This window comes from Pristiophorus japonicus, chromosome 3 (genome assembly GCF_044704955.1).
Source record: "Pristiophorus japonicus isolate sPriJap1 chromosome 3, sPriJap1.hap1, whole genome shotgun sequence".
NCBI lineage: Eukaryota > Metazoa > Chordata > Chondrichthyes > Pristiophoridae > Pristiophorus > Pristiophorus japonicus.
The window spans coordinates 183,478,889-183,499,898 of record NC_091979.1 but is presented as its reverse complement, the minus strand read 5'-3'; the positions used below and the strand labels follow the sequence as shown (position 1 = coordinate 183,499,898).

At 46.3% G+C, this 21,010-nt stretch overlaps 1 protein-coding gene across 8 annotated transcripts in view; it reads right to left on the bottom strand.

Annotated features, from left to right (window-relative positions):
* Nucleotides 1-21,010, bottom strand: part of als2b (alsin Rho guanine nucleotide exchange factor ALS2 b) — a 191,049-nt gene that overhangs the window by 148,942 nt on the left and 21,097 nt on the right. For 7 of the 8 annotated variants that reach the window (XM_070876068.1, XM_070876069.1, XM_070876072.1 and 4 more), the window contains exons 2-5: nt 19,674-19,759; nt 17,208-17,362; nt 13,769-15,100; nt 828-996 (exon numbers count right to left, since the gene is read on the bottom strand). In XM_070876068.1, coding sequence (XP_070732169.1) covers nt 828-996; nt 13,769-15,100; nt 17,208-17,362; nt 19,674-19,693 — 1,676 coding nt within the window. In that variant the 5' untranslated portion in view covers nt 19,694-19,759. The remainder of the gene's footprint in view (nt 1-827; nt 997-13,768; nt 15,101-17,207; nt 17,363-19,673; nt 19,760-21,010) is intronic. The other variant, XM_070876070.1, reaches the window with a different exon arrangement.

Genomic DNA, 21,010 nt, shown 5'->3' with positions numbered 1-21,010 from the left:
CCAGCACCAGATTTACAGGTAGGTGGCGTTAGGTCGGGTCGGGGGGTGGTGGGAGGGAGGTCAGTTCGGTTCGGGTCGGGGGGAGGGTGGGAGAGTGAGGTCAGGTCTGATCCAGTCCGGGGGGGGGGGCGGGGGATGGGTCCGGAGGAGGTGGGGGGTGGGGGGGGGGGCGGGGGGGGGGGAGAGCAGGAGTCGGGTCGGGTCCGGAGGCGGGAAGTGGGAGTCGAGTCGGGAGGAAGCAGGAGCTGGCCGTGGGAGGAGCCTTATTCACGCAGCCCCAGTGAGGCCATTGGGCCATGGCTAGGGGCTGCGTGCTTCAGGCCCCTCCCACACAGTTTTGGGCGCCTGGAGCTACTGCACTTGCGCGCCCACTGTAGCGCGCATGTGCAGAGGTCCCGGCACTGTTTTCAGCGCAGGGACCTAGCTCTGCCCCCTAGCTCTGCCCCCTACAGCTCCTGCTGCGCTGCGCCGAGGGCCAGAAGATCTGCAGGGAGGTGGAGAATCTGGAGGGTTTTTTTAGGCGCACTTTGTGGCACGAAAAACGGGCGTCCAGGTCGGGACTGCGCCGTTCTAGGCGCGGCTCGAAACTTGGGCCCATGGTTACCATTACTGATACTAGCTTTTTATTCCAGATTGTTATTTTAATTAACTGAATTTTAATTCCACAGTTGCCATGTTGGGATTTGAACTCCAATCTCTAGATCATTAGTCCAAGATATGCGGCTCTCTATTCTTTCTTATTGAACCATCAGAGGGCCTGAAATATCATCTTTGACGAGGCAACAAGGTAGAAAGAAAGCGTACATTATCTATAAAACTAGTAGTACCTGGGCAGGACGTCGCCGTGACCCAGCTGGCCTTCTTTGCCCCGTCCCCAGCTCCATAACTCTGTCTGTAAGGAAGGAAGGTATGCGTCTGCCTCTCCTCCCGGCGTGGGAGTCAGGCTCACTGAGCTGATTCTTGCACGTCGTGCTTTCCTGAGAAGCCGCGGTGAAACTGAGAGAAAAAGACACAATCAAGCAAGTGAATGCAGGAGCGCTCACTACCCTGACATTCCGGTACCGGCCATGTACGATTGCGATTTTAAACCAAATGGCTTGAGCGCCATAGACCACACCCATAAGCAAGCTCCCATTCTCTATCATCTAGAGTTTGTCTTTACCTGTCCAATATCTCAGTAAATGTAGCATGGCCAGGGAATGAACGGAGCATCACTGAAATATTTCATTTACTCAGTTCAGTACGTGGCTGAATAAATGCCCGACCAGACAGAGGCTTGGACAATAAATTACAAGACACATATATTAAACGGAGTAGTAGTCTCAGTGCGATATCAATAAATGTCAATGTATCATTGATTCATGGATCATCGAATCTGTTCAATATGGTTTATACAACATGGTAACTGCAGAGTATTAAAAACAAAGTAGATTTAGAACAATTACAAACTTTATTATTCTCCTCTAAATATCGAAAGCAAGGGCACTTCTGCACTAACTCTCTATGTAGTTTTACATAGTTTGTACCACTGAGACTGAAGTCCTGATGCCTCAACACTGACAATTGACTGGAACAAAGTCAAACTTGGATATAACATTCAAATATCTCGAAGATATATTGGAACACAGGACACTAAAATATATATCTCATAACTATATTAGATGGTCAGACATTTACAGGATTTAAAACTGTTTGTCTCCACCAATACTGCTGCGAGAAAGAAAGACTTGCATTTATATAGCTGCTTTCACGACCACCGTACGTCTCCAAGTGCTTTACAGCCAATTAAGTACTTTCGGAGTGTAGTCACTGTTGTAATGTGGGAAACGCAGCAGCCAATTTGCATACAGCAAGCTCCCACAAACAGCAATGTGATAATGACCAGATAATCTGTTTTTATGTTGAGGGAAATATTCACCAGGACACAAGGAATAATTCCCCTGCTCTTCTTCGAAATAGTACCATGGAATCTTTTACGTCCACCTGAGAGAGCAGACGGGGCCTCGATTTAACGTCTCATCCAAAAGACACCTCCCTCAGTACTGCACTGGTGCGTCAGCCTAGATTTTTGTGACTTGAACCCACAACCTTCTGACTCAGAGCCAAGAGTGCTTGCTACACACTGAGCCACAGCTGACACAAATCAAACATATACTTTAAGAAAGATCAACTGGATACTAAATGAAATTTAATGCAGAGAAATGTGGGATGATGCATTTTGGGAGGAAGAATAAGCAGAGAATGATATACTAAATGGTAAAACAATTAAAGGATTGGGTAGCAGAAAAAAAATACACGGGATCAGATGGTGGGAGAAGAAATTGAAGAAGTTGTTAAAATAAACGGTTTTATAAATAGAGGCATAAGAGCATAAATGAAAGGGTTAATGCTACATCTGTACAAATTATTAGGTATATCTGTTAGAATAGCATTAGTTTTGGGTGTATTGGTGTAGACACGGTCCTGCAGCATGGATTAGATACAGAGTAACGGTCTCGCTAAACTGACCCATCAAACACTCCCAGGGCAGTTACTGCATGGGTTAGATACAGAGTAAAGCTCTCTCTATGCTGTCTCATCAAGCACTCCCAGTAAGGTGCAGCACAGTTTAGATACAGAGTAAAGGTGTCTCTACACTGTGCCATCAAACGCTCCCAGGGCAGGTACAGCACAGGTTAGGTACAGAGCAAATATCCCTCTATACTGCCCCATCAAACACTTCCAGGACAAGTACAGAATGAGTCAGACACAAAGTAAAGCTTCTTCTACACTGTCCCATCAAATATAGACTTCAGGAGGACAAAAACTACTGAAATGGGTAGACACAAGGCCGATGAAAATTAATGCAGAGAAATGTGAAGTGATGCATTTTGGAAGGAAGAATGAAGCAATAAAAATTAATACAATTTTAAAGGGGGTGCAGGAACAAAGAGACCTGGGGTTCACAAACACCAATCTTTGCAAGTGTCAGGGCAAGTTGAGAAGGCTGTTTATGAAAAAAAATATGGGACCTTGGCTTTATAAATAGAGGCCGAGAGTACTAAAGCAAGGAAATTATGCTAAATCTTTGTAAGAACATAAAAAATAGGAACAAGAGTAGGCCATACGGTCTTTCAAGCCTGCTCCGCCATTCAAGAAGATCATGGCTGATCTGATCATGGACTCTGCTCCACTTCCCCACCCGCTCCCCATATGCCCTTATCCCCTTGTCGTTTAAGAAACTGTCTATTTCTGTCTTAAATTTATTTAATGTCCCAGCTTCCACAGCTCTCTGAGGCAGCGAATTCCACAGATTTGCAACCTTCAGAGAAGAACTTTCTCCTCGTCTCTGTTTTAAATGGGCGGCCCCTTATTCTAAGATCATACCCTCTAGTTCTAGTCTCCCCAATCAGTGGAAACATCCTCTCTGCAGTCACCTTGTCAAACCCCCTCATAATCTTATATGTTTCGATAAGATCACCTCTCATTCTTCTGAATTCCAATGTGCAGAGGCCCAACCTACTCAACCTTTCCTCATACGTCAACCCCCTCATCCCCGGAATCAACCTAGTGAACCTTCTCTGAACTGCCTCCAAAGCAACTATATAGGGGGATGCTAAGAGGCTGCAGGGTGACTTGGACAGATTAGGTGAATGGGCAAATGCATGGCAGATATGGTATAATGTGGATAAATGTGAGGTTATCCACTTTGGGGGCAAAAACGCGAAGATAGAATATTATCTGAATGGCAGCAGATTAGGAAAAGGGGAGGTGCAACGAGACCTGGGTGTCATGGTTCATCAGTCATTGAAAGTTGGCATTCAGGTACAGCAGGTGATGAAGAAGGCAAATGGTATGTTGGCCTTCATAGCTAGGAGATTTGAGTATCGGAGCAGGGAGGTCTTACTGCAGTTGTACAGGACCTTGGTGAGGCCTCACCTGGAATATTGTGTTCAGTTTTGGTCTCCTAATCTGAGGAAGGATGTTCTTGCTATTGAGGGAGTGCAGCGAAGGTTCACCAGATTGATTCCCGGGATGGCTGGACTGACATATGAGGAGAGACTGGATCAACTGGGCCTTTATACACTGAAGCTTAGAAGGATGAGAGGGGATCTCATAGAAACATATAAGATTCTGACGGGACGGGACAGTTTAGATACAGGTAGAATGTTCCCGATGTTGGGGAAGTCCAGAACCAGGGGACACCGTCTTAGGATAAGGGGTAGGCCATTTAGGACTAAGATGAGGAGAAACTTCTTCACTCAGAGAGAGTTGTTAACCTGTGGAATTCCCTGCCGCAGAGAGTTGTCGATGCCAGTTCATTGGATATATTCAAGAGGGAGTTAGATATGGCCCTTACGGCTAAGGGGATCAAGGGGTATGGAGAGAAAGCAGGAAAGGGGTACTGAGGGAATGATCAGCCATGATCTTATTGAATGGTGGTGCAGGCTCGAAGTGCCGAATGGCCTACTCCTGCACCTATTTTCTATGTTTTCTATGTTTCTATCCTTTTGTAAATATGGAAGCCAAAACTGCATGCAGTATTCCAGGTGTGGCCTCACCAATGCCTTTAGAAAGCTGTAGCAAAACTTCCCTGCTTTTATACTCCATCCCCTTTGCAATATTGGCCTTCCTGATCACTTGCTGTATCTGCAAACTATCCTTTTGTGTTTCATGCACAAGTACCCCCAGGTCCCGCTGTACTGCGGCACTTTGCAATCTTTCTCCACTTAAATAATAACTTGCTCTTTGATTTTTTTCTTCCCAAATGCATGACCTCACACTTTCCAACATTATACGCCATCTGCCAAATTTTTGCCCACTCACTTAGCCTGTCTATGTCCTTTTGCAGATTTTTTGTGTCCTACTCACACATTGCTTTTCCTCCCATCTTTGTATCATCATCAACGACATAGATAAAAAAAAGGGGATGAGGTCCTACGAAACGAATTTAAGGAGCTAGGAGCTAAATTAGAAAGTAGGACCTCAAAAGTAGTATTTCTCGGGATTGCTACCAGTGCCATGTGCTAGTAAGAGTAGGAATCGCAGGATAGCGCAGATGAATACGTGGCTTGAGCAGTGGTGCAGCAGGGAGGGATTCAAATTCCTGGGGCATTGGAACCGGTTCTGGGGGAGGTGGGACCAGTACAAACCGGACAGTCTGCACCTGGGCAGGACCGGAACCAATGTCCTAGGGGGAGTGTTTTCTAGTGCTGTTGGGGAGGAGTTAAACTAATATGGCAGGGGGATGGGAACCAATGCAGGGAAACAGAGGGAAACAAAAAGGAGACAAAAGCAAAAGACAGAAAGGAGAACAGGAAAAGTGGAGGGCAGAGAAACCCAAGGCAAAGAACAAAAAGGGCCACTGTACAGCAAAATTCTAAAAGGACAAAGGACAGAGCTGCAGTACACCAAAGGGCAAAAAACATTAGTGGGAGTTGTGTACAGACCTCAAAACAGTAGTAGTGATGTTGGGGAGGGCATCAAACAGGAAATTAGGGGTGCATGCAATAAGGGTGCAGCAGTTATAATGGGTGACTTTAATATGCACATAGATTGGGCTAACCAAACTGGAAGCAATACGGTGGAGGAGGATTTCCTGGAGTGCATAAGGGATGGTTTTCTAGACCAATATGTCGAGGAACCAACTAGGGGGGAGGCCATCTTAGACTAGGTGTTGTGTAATGAGAGAGGATTAATTAGCAATCTCGTTGTGCGAGGCCCCTTGGGGAAGAGTGACCATAATATGGTGGAATTCTGCATTAGGATGGAGAATGAAACAGTTAATTCAGAGACCATGGTCCAGAACTTAAAGAAGGGTAACTTTGAAGGTATGAGGCGTGAATTGGCTAGGATAGATTGGCGAATGATACTTAAGGGGTTGACTGTGGATGGGCAATGGCAGACATTTGGAGACCGCATGGATGAACTACAACAATTGTACATTCCTGTCTGGCGTAAAAATAAAAAAGGGAAGGTGGCTCAACCGTGGCTATCAAGGGAAATCAGGGATAGTATTAAAGCCAAGGAAGTGGCATACAAATTGGCCAGAAATAGCAGCGAACCCGGGGACTGGGAGAAATTTAGAACTCAGCAGAGGAGGACAAAGGGTTTGGTTAGGGCAGGGAAAATGGAGTACGAGAAGAAGCTTGCAGGGAACATCAAGACGGATTGCAAAAGTTTCTATAGATATGTAAAGAGAAAAAGGTTAGTAAAGACAAACGTAGGTCCCCTGCAGTCAGAATCAGGGGAAGTCATAACAGGGAACAAAGAAATGGCGGACCAATTGAACAAGTACTTTGGTTCGGTATTCACGAAGGAGGACACAACAACCTTCCGGATATAAAAGGAGTCAGAGGGTCTAGTAAGGAGGAGGAACTGAGGGAAATCCTTATTAGTCGGGAAATTGTGTTGGGGAAATTAATGGGATTGAAGGCCGATAAATCCCCAGGGTCTGATGGACTGCATCCCAGAGTACTTAAGGAGGTGGCCTTGGAAATAGCGGATGCATTGACAGTCATTTTCCAACATTCCATTGACTCTGGATCAGTTCCTATGGAGTGGAGGGTAGCCAATGTAACCCCACTTTTTAAAGAAGGAGGGATAGAGAAAACAGGGAATTATAGACCGGTCAGCCCAACATCGGTAGTGGGTAAAATGATGGAATCAATTATTAAGGATGTCATAGCAGCGCATTTGGAAAGAGGTGACATGATAGGTCCAAGTCAGCATGGATTTGTGAAAGGGAAATCATGCTTGACAAATCTTCTGGAATTTTTTGAGGATGTTTCCAGTAGAGTGGACGAGGGAGAACCAGTTGATGTGGTATATTTGGACTTTCAGAAGGCTTTCGACAAGGTCCCACACAAGAGATTAATGTGCAAAGTTAAAGCACATGGGATTGGGAGTAGTGTGCTGACGTGGATTGAGAACTGGTTGTCAGACAGGAAGCAAAGAGTAGGAGTAAATGGGTACTTTTCAGAATGGCAGGCAGTGAGTAGTGGGATACCGCAAGGTTCTGTGCTGGGGCCCCAGCTGTTTACATTGCACATTAATGATTTAGACGAGGGGATTAAATGTAGTATCTCCAAATTTGCAGATGACACTAAGTTGGGTGGCAGTGTGAGCTGCGAGGAGGATGCTATGAGGCTGCAGAGCGACTTGGATACGTTAGGTGAGTGGGCAAATGCATGACAGATGAAGTATAATGTGGATAAATGTGAGGTTATCCACTTTGGTGGTAAAAACAGAGAGACAGACTATTATCTGAATGGTGACAGATTAGGAAAAGGGGAGGTGCAACAAGACCTGGGTGTCATGGTACATCAGTCATTGAAGGTTGGCATGGCATGTTGGCCTTCATAGCGAAGGGGATTTGAGTACAGGGGCAGGGAGGTGTTGCTACAGTTGTACAGGGCCTTGATGAGGCCACACCTGGAGTATTGTGTACAGTTTTGGTCTCCTAACCTGAGGAAGGACAGTGTTGCTATTGAGGGAGTGCAGCGAAGATTCACCAGACTGATGTCCAGGATGGCGGGACTGACCTATCAAGAAAGACTGGATCAACTGGGCTTGTATTCACTGGAGTTCAGAAGAATGAGAGGGGACCTCATAGAAATGTTTAAAATTCTGATGGGTTTAAACAGGTTAGATGCAGGAAGAATGTTCCCAATGTTGGGGAAGTCCAGAACCAGGGGTCACAGTCTAAGGATAAGGGGTAAGCCATTTAGGACCGAGATGAGGAGAAACTTCTTCACCCAGAGAGTGGTGAACCTGTGGAATTCTCTACCACAGAAAGTTGTTAAGGCCAATTCACTAAATATATTCAAAAAGGAGTTAGATGAAGTCCTTACTACTAGGGGGATCAAGGGGTATGGCGAGAAAGCAGGAATGGGGTACTGAAGTTGCATGTTCAGCCATGAACTCATTGAATGGTGGTGCAGGCTAGAAGGGCCGAATGGCCTACTCCTGCACCTATTTTCTATGTTTAAACTTGGCTACGTTATACTCAGTCCCTTCCACCATGTCGTTAATATACATTGTAAATAGTTGGGGTCCCAGCACTGATCCCTGTGGCACCCCACTAGTTACTGGTTGCCAACCAGAGAATGAACCATTTATCCCGACTCTCTCTTTTCTGTTAGCATGGATAGAGGATTGGCTAACTAATATATTACCCCAACCCCGTGAACTTTTATCGTGCAGTAACCTTTTATGTGGCACCTTGTCAAATGCCTTCTGGAAGTCCAAATACACCACATCCACTGGTTCCCCTTTATCCATCCCGTTCGTTACATCCTCCAAGAATTCCAGCAAATTTGTCAAACATGACTCCCCCTTCGTAAATCCATGCTGACTCTGCCTGACCGAATTTTGCTTTTCCAAATGTCCTGCTACTGCTTCTTTAATAATGGACTCCAACATTTTCCCAACCACAGATGTTAGGCTAACTGGTCTATGGTTTCCTGTTTTTTGTCTGCCTCCTTTTTTAAATAGGGGCGTTACATTTGCAGTTTTCCAATCTGCTGGGACCGCCCCAGAATCCAGGGAATTTTGGTAAATTACAACCAATGCATCCATTATCCCTGCCGCTACTTCTCTTAACACGATAGGATGCAAGCCATCGAGTCCAGGGGATTTATCTGCCTTTAGTCCCATTATCTTACTGAGTACCGCCTCCTTAGTGATTGTGATTGTGTTAAGTTCCTCTTCCCTATAGTTACTTGACTATCCACTGTTGGGATATTGTTTGTGTCCTCTACCGTAAAGACTGATACAAAATATTTGTTCAGAGTTTCTATCATCTCCTCCTATAAGGGACATTTACTTTCGCCACACTTTTCCTTTTTATATATCTATAGAAACTCTTGCTATCTGTTTTTATATTTTGTGCTATAGTCTATCTTACCTCTCAATCATTTTTATTGTCGTTCTTTGCTGGCTTTTAAAAGCTTCCCAGTCTTCTGTCCTCCCACTAGTTTTGGCCACTTTATGCCCTTGTTTTTCTTTAGTTAACCACGGATGGCTATCTTTTGTCTTGCAGCCTTTCCTCCTCACTGGAATAAATTTTTCTTCAGCTGGTTTGGCCCAGCTGCAGTATTGTGTCCAATTCTGGGCACCACACTTTGGCCTTTGAGAGGGTGCAGAGGAGATTTACTACCAGGGATGAGAGACTTCAGTTATGTGAAAAGACCATAGAAACTGGTATTGTTCTCCTGAGAGCAGAAAAGGTTGCGATTTAATAGAGATGTTCAAAATTATGAACGGTTTTGGTAGGGTAAATAAGGAGTAACCTGTTTCCACCAGCAGGAGGGTTGGGAACCAGAGGACACAGATTTAAGAGAATTGACAAAATAACCAGCGGCAACATGGTTATGATCTGGAATGCACTGCCTGAAAGGGTGGTGGAAGCAGATTCAATAGTAGCTTTTAAAAGGGAACTAGCAGAGACCCATAAAACATTTGTGGTCAAATTAGTATCTTTATTGCAACTGTACTTGTTTAGACTATTGTCATCTCGTCTATAGAATCAACACTGATGTCCTTCCTCCCTCCCTCCCTCCCTCTTCCCCTCCGCACCCACCCCCCCTCCCTTCACACTATTCATCCTCAATGCATCTGACTAAAGCTGTCAATTCGTGCCACGTTATGGGTAGTTTGGGGCTATGGGCCCATGCCCACTTTGAACTGTGTTAAGAATGTGTGACAAATGTGTACCGAACAACTTCCATTTATATAGCCCCTTTAAAGTAGAAAAACGTCCCAACGTGCTTCACAAAGGCGTATTCAGACAAAAATGGACACTGAGCCAAAGAAGGAGATATTAGGTGGGGTAGCCAAAGTATGGTCAAAGAGTTAGGATTTATGGAGGGTTTTAAAGGGTATAGGGTGATGGAGTGGCAGAAGGATTTAGGAAGGGAATTCCAGAGCGTGGCACGAGAATGCTGAAGGCATGACCGCCAATAGTGGGGCAAAAATAGCGGTTTGCACAATTGGCCAGTTCGAGAAACCTGAAGTTCCTTCAAGTTTTCACAAGAGAAGGAATGAACACCATGCCCTCCAAAATAAAGATGTCCCAAGTAAAACTAATAACTTTGATATAAATGAGATGGAACAGTTTAGAGGCAGTTGTCGGGCTGGACAAAGTTAGAGATATTTTAAATCTGAGGCATTGAGGGCCCAGGAGTCATTGTTGGTCAGCGAAGACAAGGGTGATGCAAGATAGATTACAAGTTTTGGATGAGCTCAAGTCAACGGAGAGTGGAAAATGGAAGGTCGTGGGGCCTCGATTTAACCTCTCATCCGAAAGGCAGCACCACCGACAGGCCAGCACTCCCTCAGTACTGCATTAAAACGCCAGCCAAGATTATGTGCTCAAGTCTCAAGCTGAACCTACAACATTGTGACTCAGTGGCACTAAGCCAAGGCTGATACTACAACAACTTTTATTTACATAGTGCCTTTAATGTCGTAAAAGGCGCTTCACAGCAGATTTATAAGACAAAACAGATAAATGTGACACCAAGCCACAAAAGAAGAAACTACGGCAGATGACCAAAAGCTTGGTTGAAGAGATAAGTTTAAAGGAGCGTCTTAAAGGAGGAAAGAGAGGTAGAAAGGCGGAGAGGCTTAGCGAGGGAGTTCGAGCTTAGAGTGAAGGCACAGCCACCGATGGTTGTGCAATTATAATCAGGGATGCTCGAGGGCAGAATTTGAGGAGCGCAGATGTCTCATGGGATTGTAATACCTTAAAAATGCCACAGGGAAACTCCATAGTTCTTGAATGTCTCCAACATTATTAAATTTGACAACAAAATGTCCCTAGCTTTACTTCCAGGAAAGGCTTTTACTCCTCAAGTACAACTGCCCGTGAAATACACAGTATATGTGTAGATCTTCAATGGCCTACTTCCATAATCTCCCTGTAGCAGAACTGAAAATGTCATCTTTTTCATGGGATTAATACCTGTGGGTGGAAAGGAGTGGTCCTGAAAGTGAAGGGAGCCCCACCCACTCTCTGGCATTTACACTGGCAGCTGCCATCTGACATGCGGAGTGGGCAGGGGAATATCACCGCATGCATGTTTAAGGGTAAACTTTCATACTCAGCACGAGGCACAGTCTTGGGGGCTCAAAACTAAGGATGAGCACAAAATAGTAAATATTGGAATGAGTTCCTCCTCCAGGTATTTAAAAAGGGAAGATACTCACAGCATGTCCTCTTCCAAAGAGGCAGCCCAAGTAAAATCAATCCATTTCTTTTAAATGAGATGGAAGTCTGTAACAGGCTAATGTGCTCAAAGGCAATAAATCCCCAGGGATAGATGGTAACTATCCCAGAGTACTGAGAGAGATTGAGGAGGAGATTTGTGAGGCACTGATTCTGAGGAGGTTCCATTGGATTGGAAACAGGCTAATTGTGCCCGTACTCAAACAGGGGGACATAACAGACCCGGGAAACTGCAGACTCATTAGTTTTACTTAATTTCATGTGAAATAAGTGAATATCAGGAGTGAACCTGAAGATTATTGTAAATAGCTAGGGTCCCAGCACTGAGCTCTGTGGCACCCCACTTGTCACTGCCTGCCATTCTGAAAAGGACCCGTTTATCCCGACTCTCTGCTTCCTGTCTGCCAACCGGTTCTCTATCGTCTAACGTCAATACATTACGCCCAATACCATGTGCTTTAATTTTGCACACTAATCTCGTGTGGGACCTTGTCAAAAGCCTTTTGAAAGTCCAAATACACCACATCCACTGATTTCTCCCTTGTCCACTCTACTAGTTACATCCTCAAAAAATTCTGGAAGATTTGTCAAGCATATTTCCCTTTCATAAATCCATGCTGACTTGGACCGATCCTGTCACTGCTTTCCAAATGCGCTGCTATTTCATCTTTAATAATTGATTCCAACATTTTCCCCACTACTGATTCCCCGTTTTCTCTCCCTCCTTTTTAAAAAAGTGGTGCTACATTAGCTACCCTCCAGTCCATAGGAACTGATCCAAAGTCGATAGACTGTTGGAATATGATCACCAATGCATTCACTATTTCTAGGGCCACTTCCTTCAGTACTCTGGCTATCAGGCCCTGGGGATTTATCGGCCTTTAATCCCATCAATTTTCCTAACAATTTCCTGACTAATTAGGATTTCATCCAGTTCCTCCTTCTCGCTAGACCCTCGGTCCCCTAGTATTTCCGGAAGGTTATTTGTGTCTTCCTTCGTGAAGACAGAACCAAAGTATTTGTTCAATTGGTCTGCCATTTCTTTGTTCCCCATTATAAATTCACCCGATTCTGACTGCAAGGGACCTAAGTTTGTCTTCACTAATCTTTTTCTCTTCACATAACTATAGAAGCTTTTGCAGTCAGTTTTTATGTTCCCAGCAAGCTTCCTCTCATACTCTATTTTCTCCTCCTAATTAAACCCTTTGTCGCCCTCTGCTGAATTCTAAATTTCTCCCAGTCCTCAGGTTTGCTGCTTTTTCTGGCCAAGTTATATGCCTCTTCCTTGGATTTAACACTATCCCTAATTTCCCTTGTTAGCCACGGTTGAGCCACCTTCCCCGTTTTATTTTTACTCCAGACAGGGATGTACAATTGTTGAAGTTCATCCATGTGATCTTTAAATGTTTGCCATTGCCTATTCACCGTCAACCCTTTAAGTATCATTTGCCAGTCTATTCTAGCCAATTCACGTCTCATACCATCGAAGTTACCTTTCCTTAAGTTCAGGACCCTAGTCTCTGAATTAACTGGCCTACTCCTGCATCTATTTTCTATGTTTCTATGTAAATACGGGGAAAGAAACTGCTTTAAATTAGATTGGAAAAAGTAGGACAAGGAGTCGTAGTTTGAACCAGTAAAAGTCAAATTTAGGACTGATATCAGGACGTTCTTCACACATGGTCTGGTCAACACATGGATCAGACCAACTAGATAGACCAGTAGGGGCAAAAACCTGAAAGCATTTATAAATTAATTGGATGTTGTAGTGGTGGGACCTCAGGATCTCTGGTCAGGCCAGTTGGCTGCCTTCATCTGTAACAATCGAAGGATACCCAGCTCCATATCCCGCCACAAGTTGGGTGAGATACCATACCCAGCTCCACCATGAGTTAGACTTTGGATGAGGGATTGTACCCATTCCTGTACCCCAGTCCAGTCACAGACTTGGGTGAGGGGAAAGCCCTTCAGTGTATATGCAATAATACTACAGCTGAGTTTCTGCTAAGAATACAGAAGGACCAGCACAAATGAGAGTGAGTATTATAGCAGAGAGCATGCAGTGTATTCGGGGGCTGTATTGTAATCAGGCAATTGTAAGGAAAGTGGTTCACAACATGTTATAAACCAAACAATTAGATAACCTGTAACACATTTCAAGCAAACAAGCAACATGAATGAAAACAGAAAATGCTGGCAATCTCAGCGACAAGAATGGTTTAGTTAAAACACTGCAGATCCCATCTGAAACCCTACGTTAAACATCTGCCAATAATCTACTACCAATGTCCATTATTCTGACAATATTCAATCAAGTTTAACAGAGAAATGCACAACAGTTAGTGAGGTGGGTCAGTGAGAGACGTAAATACACAACAGGTGGGTCAGTGAGACTGAAGACAGGCGAATGGTTCATGTGACAGTCTCTATACACAGCATTTACCTGTCTTTGCTAAGATGCGATGGAGCTGCTGTTGCTTCAGCTGGACTGTGATAACTCCCCGGGACTAGTGTCCTCTACCTGTCTGAGCCCTACCTTTACTTGCAGTCGTGCAGTACCTTGAGACAGAAGTCCAGGCAGAGAGAGTCGACGACACATGCCCTCTGACCCTTGCTCCCGGATATCCTGCAGGCTGAAGCTCTTCTTGTCAGGCATGGACTCCTCCATTCTCATCAATTCCTCCCTCGTCTCCTTGTGATGCATTCCACCACTTGCTGGGCTGCTGGTGCAAGTCACAACCGTACTCGGAGACGGATAGTAGTAGTTCACGACTTTTCTGAGTGAAAGGGCTTCATAAGTGGCGGCTACTCGCTCCCCAACCACTGAGGCGCAGGAGACCACCAAGGTATTAAATGTTGAAGGGGCTGCGGAGGAAGGGCTGGCGGGGTAAGTGTCCTCAGATGCGGGAAGGGGCTGTGGACACACAAGGTGTGCACTTTTCAAAGAGGAGTCCAGCTGCGAGATGTCTGACAGCTTTCTGAGGTACTCTTTCACCGCCTCTTCATCGGGGTACTGCGAGCTCCTGGGTCTCACCTTGTTCACGGCTCCACTGGGCTCCAGCGGCGAGCTGGGAGAGTCGGGGGAGTCACCCTCCTCAGCCTTGCCAGGACGTTGTGCCAGCTCTGTGTTATCGGCAGTGTTTGGGAAGTGCTCGGGCTGTCCTAGGTGGGGAAGCTCGGTGCTGCGTGCCTCCATGACGTGATTGTGAGGGAGAGACTCAGAAGGCGAGCCTTGAAGATTGGGATTCGGGGAAGAGTGCTTATGTTCTGAGTCCGACAGCACCATGCCCAGCGGGCAGTAGTGACTGTCCGATATGATCACATGGTCTTCTTTGTCCATCATTGTTAGCAGCAGCTGGTGGCAGTGGTGGCATTTTTCTGAGTTCTGCCTCTTCTCGTGGGGCCAGGGTCTCTGAACAAGTGCCAAGCTGTGATGGGCACCGCAGGCGATCTGCATCACCACCCGCCCAGCCAGGTGTTCCAGCTTCTGAGGTTTTGCCACAGGGAAAGTAGTCGTAACGAGTCCGAGCTGGCAGCCGCTGCCCCAGGCCCACACCTCTCGCCTCGACGACAAGGCCAAAGTGTGCTGCTCTCCACAGGCCAGTTGCACTGTCCGGGTCAGCTCAGGGGGGCTGGTTTCAGGGTCAGAGATTGTGACAAGAGTGGGCGTCGGGACTTGGCTCTGACCCTGGACTGCGCACTGACAGGACGAGTTCTCTCCCCACATGTACACAGCTCCATCCTCGGTGACTGCTCCGCTGTGGTGGCTTCCAGCCGCCACGCTAACCACCTGCAAGCCAGCTAAGGCCTGCTCCAGAGTGAGGACTGCCCACTGGCTGGCCTCGCAGTCCGGTCTCCATGGAAAGCGTCCAAAGCTGTAGACGTCGCCACCTGAAATGGGAAAAGGATTTCAGGCGCTAGTTCACCAAAACAACTTGCGTTCATAAGAAAATCGGACCCAAGGCGCTTCGCAGAGGCGTAACTAGAAGTAAATGGATGCCAAACCAGGAGATAATTGGAAGGGCAACCAAAGCTTGGTTTCAGAGGTGGGGTTTTAAGGAGAGTGTTAAAGATGGAGAGGAAGGTGCAGGGGTATAGGAAGGGAATTCCAGAGCGTAGGATCTAAGCAGCTAAAGGCATGGCCGCCAATGGTGGGATGAAGGGGGAGGGATGCAAAAGAGGTCGGGGTTGGAAGAATAGAGTTCTGGAGTGGGGAATAGGTTGTAGAGTTGGAGGAGGTTACAGAGATAAGGAGGTGGGTGAGGAGGCCATGAAGGGTTTTAACCACGAGGATGAGAATTTTAAATTGGGAGCAGTTGTTGGACCGGGAGCTAAGGTAGGTCAGCGAGCACAGGGTTGATTGGTGAATGGGACTTGGTGCGAGATAGGATACAGTTTTGGATGAGCTTAAATTTACGGAAGATGAGATACCAGTCAGGATAGCATTGGAATCGTTGAGCTTGGAGGTGACAAAGTCATGCTAGAAGGTCTCCGCAACAGATGAGTTGAGGTAGGGGCAAACACAGGTGAAAGCAGTTAGTCTCTATAATGGAGAGGATATCTGGTCGGAAGCTCAATTTGGGTTGGAATAAGTCGGCAATGTTGCGAACAGCCTGGTTCCGTTTCATCCAGGACTGGATGTTGGACAAGCAGTCTGACAACATAGAGGCAGTGAAGGGGTTGAGAGGTGAAGAGGTAGAAATGGGTGTTGTCAGTGTACATGTGGAGGCTGATCCCATGCCTATGAACGATGTCACCATGGGGAAGTATGTAGATGAAGAAGCATAAGCCAAGGATAGATTCTTGGGGGATTCCAGAGGTAACTGACATGGGGTTAAGTAGAGCAGCCATTGCTGGAGATGCTCTGACTACAACTAGATAAGAGTGGAACCAGGCAAGGAGAGTCCAACTGAGCTGGACAACATGGGGGAGGAATTGGAGGAGGATGGTGTGGTTAACTGTGTCTAGAAAAGTCAAGATTATGAGGAGACCCAACAGGAACATAGGAACATAGGAACATGAGGAAGTCATTCAGCCCTTCGAGCCTGTTACCCCATTCAATTAAATCATTCTGATCTGTACCTCAACTTCATTTACCTGCCTTTGATCCATATCCCAGGATATCCTTACCCAACAAAAATCTATCGATTTCAGTCTTGAAAATTTCAATTGATCCAGCATCCACAGCTTTTGGGGTAAATAGAGTTACAGATTTCCACTATCTATTATGTGAAAAAGTGCTTCCTTATTTCACTCCTGTATGGCTCAATTTTATTATATGCCCTCATTCTTGATTCCCCCACCAGATGAAATAGTTTCCCAATCAAATCCTTTTATCATTTTAAACACCTCAATTACATCACACCTCAACCGTCTAAACTCAAGGGAATACAACCTGCCCACATAATGTAACCCTTTAAACCCCCGTATCATTCTGGTGAGTCTGCACTTTACCCTCCCCAAAGTCAATATATCCTTTCTGGTGTGCGGTTCCTCGAACTGAAAGCAAGGCGAGGACACCTTCGGGGAGAAAGCAGTGCCTTTATAGCACTGCTTGTAGGCCAGGAGGAACAGGAGTGCTTTACGCCCACCCAATACAAAGACCCCCGTGGTCGGACTACCTGGTCCTGCGGCCTGCTCCAGAGTGCTCTCCGCCTGACTCGAAGCCTAGCCTGTCACTCAGGTTCCCCGGCTGGAAGTCAGCCTGTCAGGGCCAAAAGATGTACGCTGTGGAGTTGCGGGGAATCCCAACTCCACAGCATGCGGAGAATCTCAGACTTTCGGATTTCCCATCCGAAACTCCCCTACCCCCTACATAACCCGCCCCAGCAAATATCAAGGCTCTGGTGTTTCCCTGCTGGTTCTCTTTCAGCTGTGTTACCTCCGATTCCCACTCCACCCCAAGTAAATCTGGCAGCTTGCTCCGACTGCCCAAGTCACATCTCTAAAAGCTTTTGCTGTTGTCGCCTGTCAGGTTGACCCTGATCATCCCACTCACCTTCTGTCAGAAGAACTCCATGTTCTGTTCCCAGGGCAGCCTGCAACACCACCTTTCCACCAAGACCAGGCAGCTGCTCTGGGATCCCAGAGATACCATATCCCATCCAGACCTGCAGAATGCCTCGTTCCTGAGGACTCTCTTCCTCTTTCGGGCTATACAACATTAAATAGAAACACAAGTTGAAACCTTCACAAAAACTCAACCAATTTATTCTATTTACATTGGTTGTTTTTGTAAAAACATTCTTTGCTCTCTGGGTGTATTATCTTCCTGGTTATGTTTCCTTCCTTTTTCCTGCAATTTATTTTCCTAGTTTTCTCTACATGACTAGCCCAGAGGCGACACATGATCTGTGGCTGCTGGGTGTGATTCTACACCCCAACCCCTCACCCTGGAGGTACAAGCTGGAGCCTCAGATTGGCATCTCTCTGTTTAAACCAGCTCGGATTGGGAACCGAACAGAGCAGGGCTCCAGCCTGGCTGGTCCGCACCAGCACTCATCGTGTTGCTCCTTTTTTTTTTAAAAAGTGATATTTCCCACTTTTCCCTGCCAGTACCTCAGAACCTGTCCCTGCGCCTCTCTGCCTGAGGACAGACCCGAGACTAGGAAAGAAAGGAAAGAATTGCATTTATACAGCACCTTTCACAAGCTCAGGACATCTCAAAAACTCTTAACAACCATTCAAGTACTTTGAGAGTGGAGTCACTGTTATAATGAAGGAAAATGTGGCAGCCTATTTGTGCACAGCAAGCTCTCACAAACAGCAATGAGATAATCAGTTTTTAGTGATACATGTTGGTCAGGACACCGGGGAGAACTTCCCTGCTCTTCTTCGAAATGGTGCCGTGGGATCTATTACATCCACCTGAGAGGGAAGACTAGGCCTGGGTTTAATGCCTCATTTGAAAGATGGCACGTTCAACACTGCAGCACTCCCTCAATACTGCACTGGAGTGTCAGCCTTGTTTATGTGCTCAAGTTCCTGGAATGGGTCTAGAACCCACCATCCTTTGACTCAGAACCGAGAGTCCAACCACTGTCGAGACCAACACCAATATAGGTGTGCATGGGCAGCACTAGTTGACTCCAGGTCTCAGGCCGTGATTGTTCCACAGTTTTAGACTTTGGTGGATCGAGATACTTGGCACCAGTGCACTTCTGTTAGACAACAAGTTCTCCCCTTCAGACTATTGTACAGTCTGTGCTAGACAGATTACCGTCAGCAATGCACCACACAGCAAGTACTGAGGACATCATTGGGCTGAGTCAACAAAGCTGAATGAACAGGAGCGAGATTCTTATCCTTGGCAACACTTGGCGCTACAGTTAATCTCAGCACTGCTGGTACCCCACACCTGGAGTACTGGGTACAATTCTGGGAATTAATGTGGCCACACCTGGAGTATTGGGTGCAATTCTGGGTACCAGTACAGCCATACCTGGAGAGGGTGAGAAGCCTGGGATTAGTTACCATGGATAAGGTGAAGATCCCAGGATTGGTTACTGTGGAGAGATGGTGAAGAACCTAGGATTGGTTACTGTGGAGAAGGTGAAGAGCCTGGGATTGGTTACTATGGAGAAGGTATGGAGAAGGTGAAGAGCCTGGGGGTGGTTACTGTGGAGAAGGTGAAGACTAGGCTAAAAGCATTAAATTATGAGGACAGGTTGCACAGACTAGGCTTGTATTCCCTCGAGTATAAAAGATTAAGGGGTGACCTAATTGATGTGTTTAAAATGATTAAAGGATTTGATAGGGTAGATATAGATAAACTATTTCCTCTGGTGGGGGAGTCCAGAACAAGAGGGCATAACCTTAAAATTAGAGCTTGGCCGTTCAGGGGTGATGTCAGGAAGCACTTGTGCACACAAAGGGTAGTGGAAATCTGGAACACGCTTCCTCCCAAAACGCTGTTGAGGCTGGGGGTCAACTGAAAATTCCAAAACTGAGATTGATAGATTTTGTTAGACAAGGGTTGTAAGGATTATGAAACCATGGTGGGTGGATAGAGCTAAATATCGTTCGCCGTGATCTAATTGAATGGCAGAACAGACTCGAGGGGCTGAATGGCCTCCTCCTGTTCCTATGACCTTGGGATTGGTTACTGTGAGGAGAGATTATTGAAGGATTCAAGATCTATGAACTGAACCCTAATAATATATTGGGGATTAGCACAAAGTCCAGAGCCAGGAGACGGGATCAGTTGTAAAGGATGGAAGGGACAACAAGAGTTTAGATTTAAGTACTTTACACAGGGTGGTAAGTGTGTGGGATGGGCAGTCCAGGGAGGGGGTGGGGGATTTAAAGGAGAATTGGACAGGTATTTGAGGGTTTTGGGTGATCAAGGGAATTAATTATTGGCACCAGTTGGATGGACTGCGGGGTCTTTTGCAGTGCTGGGTGCTGCTATCCTCCCAGGTTCCTAGATCCAGACCCACTAAGCCTGTTCTGATGAAGGTGTTACCTTGAATCCTGGCCAGCCATTAATAGGTCCTCCTCTCACCACTGCCTGCGCAGTCCAGCTCTCCATAAAATTCTATGCGAATGAACCTCGAGAGAAGAAAGCATTCATTCAAATAGGTCAACAAATGACAATGTTCACGAGACCCACCTCCTGCTCTTTTCACCCTATTCCAACCAAACTACTGACCACCCAACTCCCTTCCTGACCCATATCTCATTTTGAAAACAGTTCCCTCTCCTCAGGTATTGTCCCACTCCCTTTCAAATCTGCTATCATTACCCGCCTCTTCCAAAAAACAACCCTTACCCCCTCTGTCTTTACAAACTACTGTCCTATCTCTAAACTCCCTTTCCTCTCAAGTCATTTAACGTGTTGTCACCTCCCAAATTTGTGCCCATCTTTCCCGCAACTCCACATTTTAACCTCACCAATCAGATTTCCGCCCCGGCACAGCACTGAAATGGCTTTCATCAAAGTCACAAATGGCCTCTTCTGACTGTGGCCACAGATCACTATCCATCCTCATTCTTCTCAACCTGTCTGCACTCTTCGACATGGTTGACCACACTATCCTCCTCCAATGCGTTTCCTCAATCATCCAGCTGAGTGGGACTGCCCTTGCCTGGTTCCACTCACCTATCCAGTCGTCAGCAGAGAATCACCTGCAATGGCCTCTCTTCCCACCCTTGCACCGTTGCCTCTGGTGTCCCCCAAGGATCTATCCTTGGCCCCCTACCATTTCTCATCTACATGCTGACCCTTGGCAATATCATCCGAAAACACAGCGTCAGTTTCCACATGTATGCTGACGACACCCAACTCTACTTCACCAGCGCCTCTCTCGATCCATTCAGTACCTCTGATTTATTAGACTGCTTGACTGATATCCAGTATTAGAAATGCAGAAATTTCCTCCAATTAAACATTGCTTAGACCGAAGCCATTGTCTTCGGCCCCTGCAACAAACTCCATCCCTCTCCCTGGCCATTGTCTGAGGCTGATGCAGACTGTTCGCAACCTTGGTGTCCTCCTATATGACCCTAAGCTGAGCTTCCGACCCCATATCATCTCCAACACCAAGACCGCCTACTTTCACCTCCTTAACATCGCCTGTCTCCACCCCTGCCTCAGCCCATCTGCTGCTGGAACCCTGATCCATGCCTTTGTTATATCCAAACTCAACTATTCCAATGCTCCCCTGGCTGGCCTCCCATCTTGCACCCTCCGTAAACTTAAGCTCATTCAAAACTCGGCTGCCCGTTCACTAACCTGCACCAAGTCCCCCGTTCACCCATCACCCCTGTGCTCTCTGACCTACATTGGCTCCCAATCCCCGA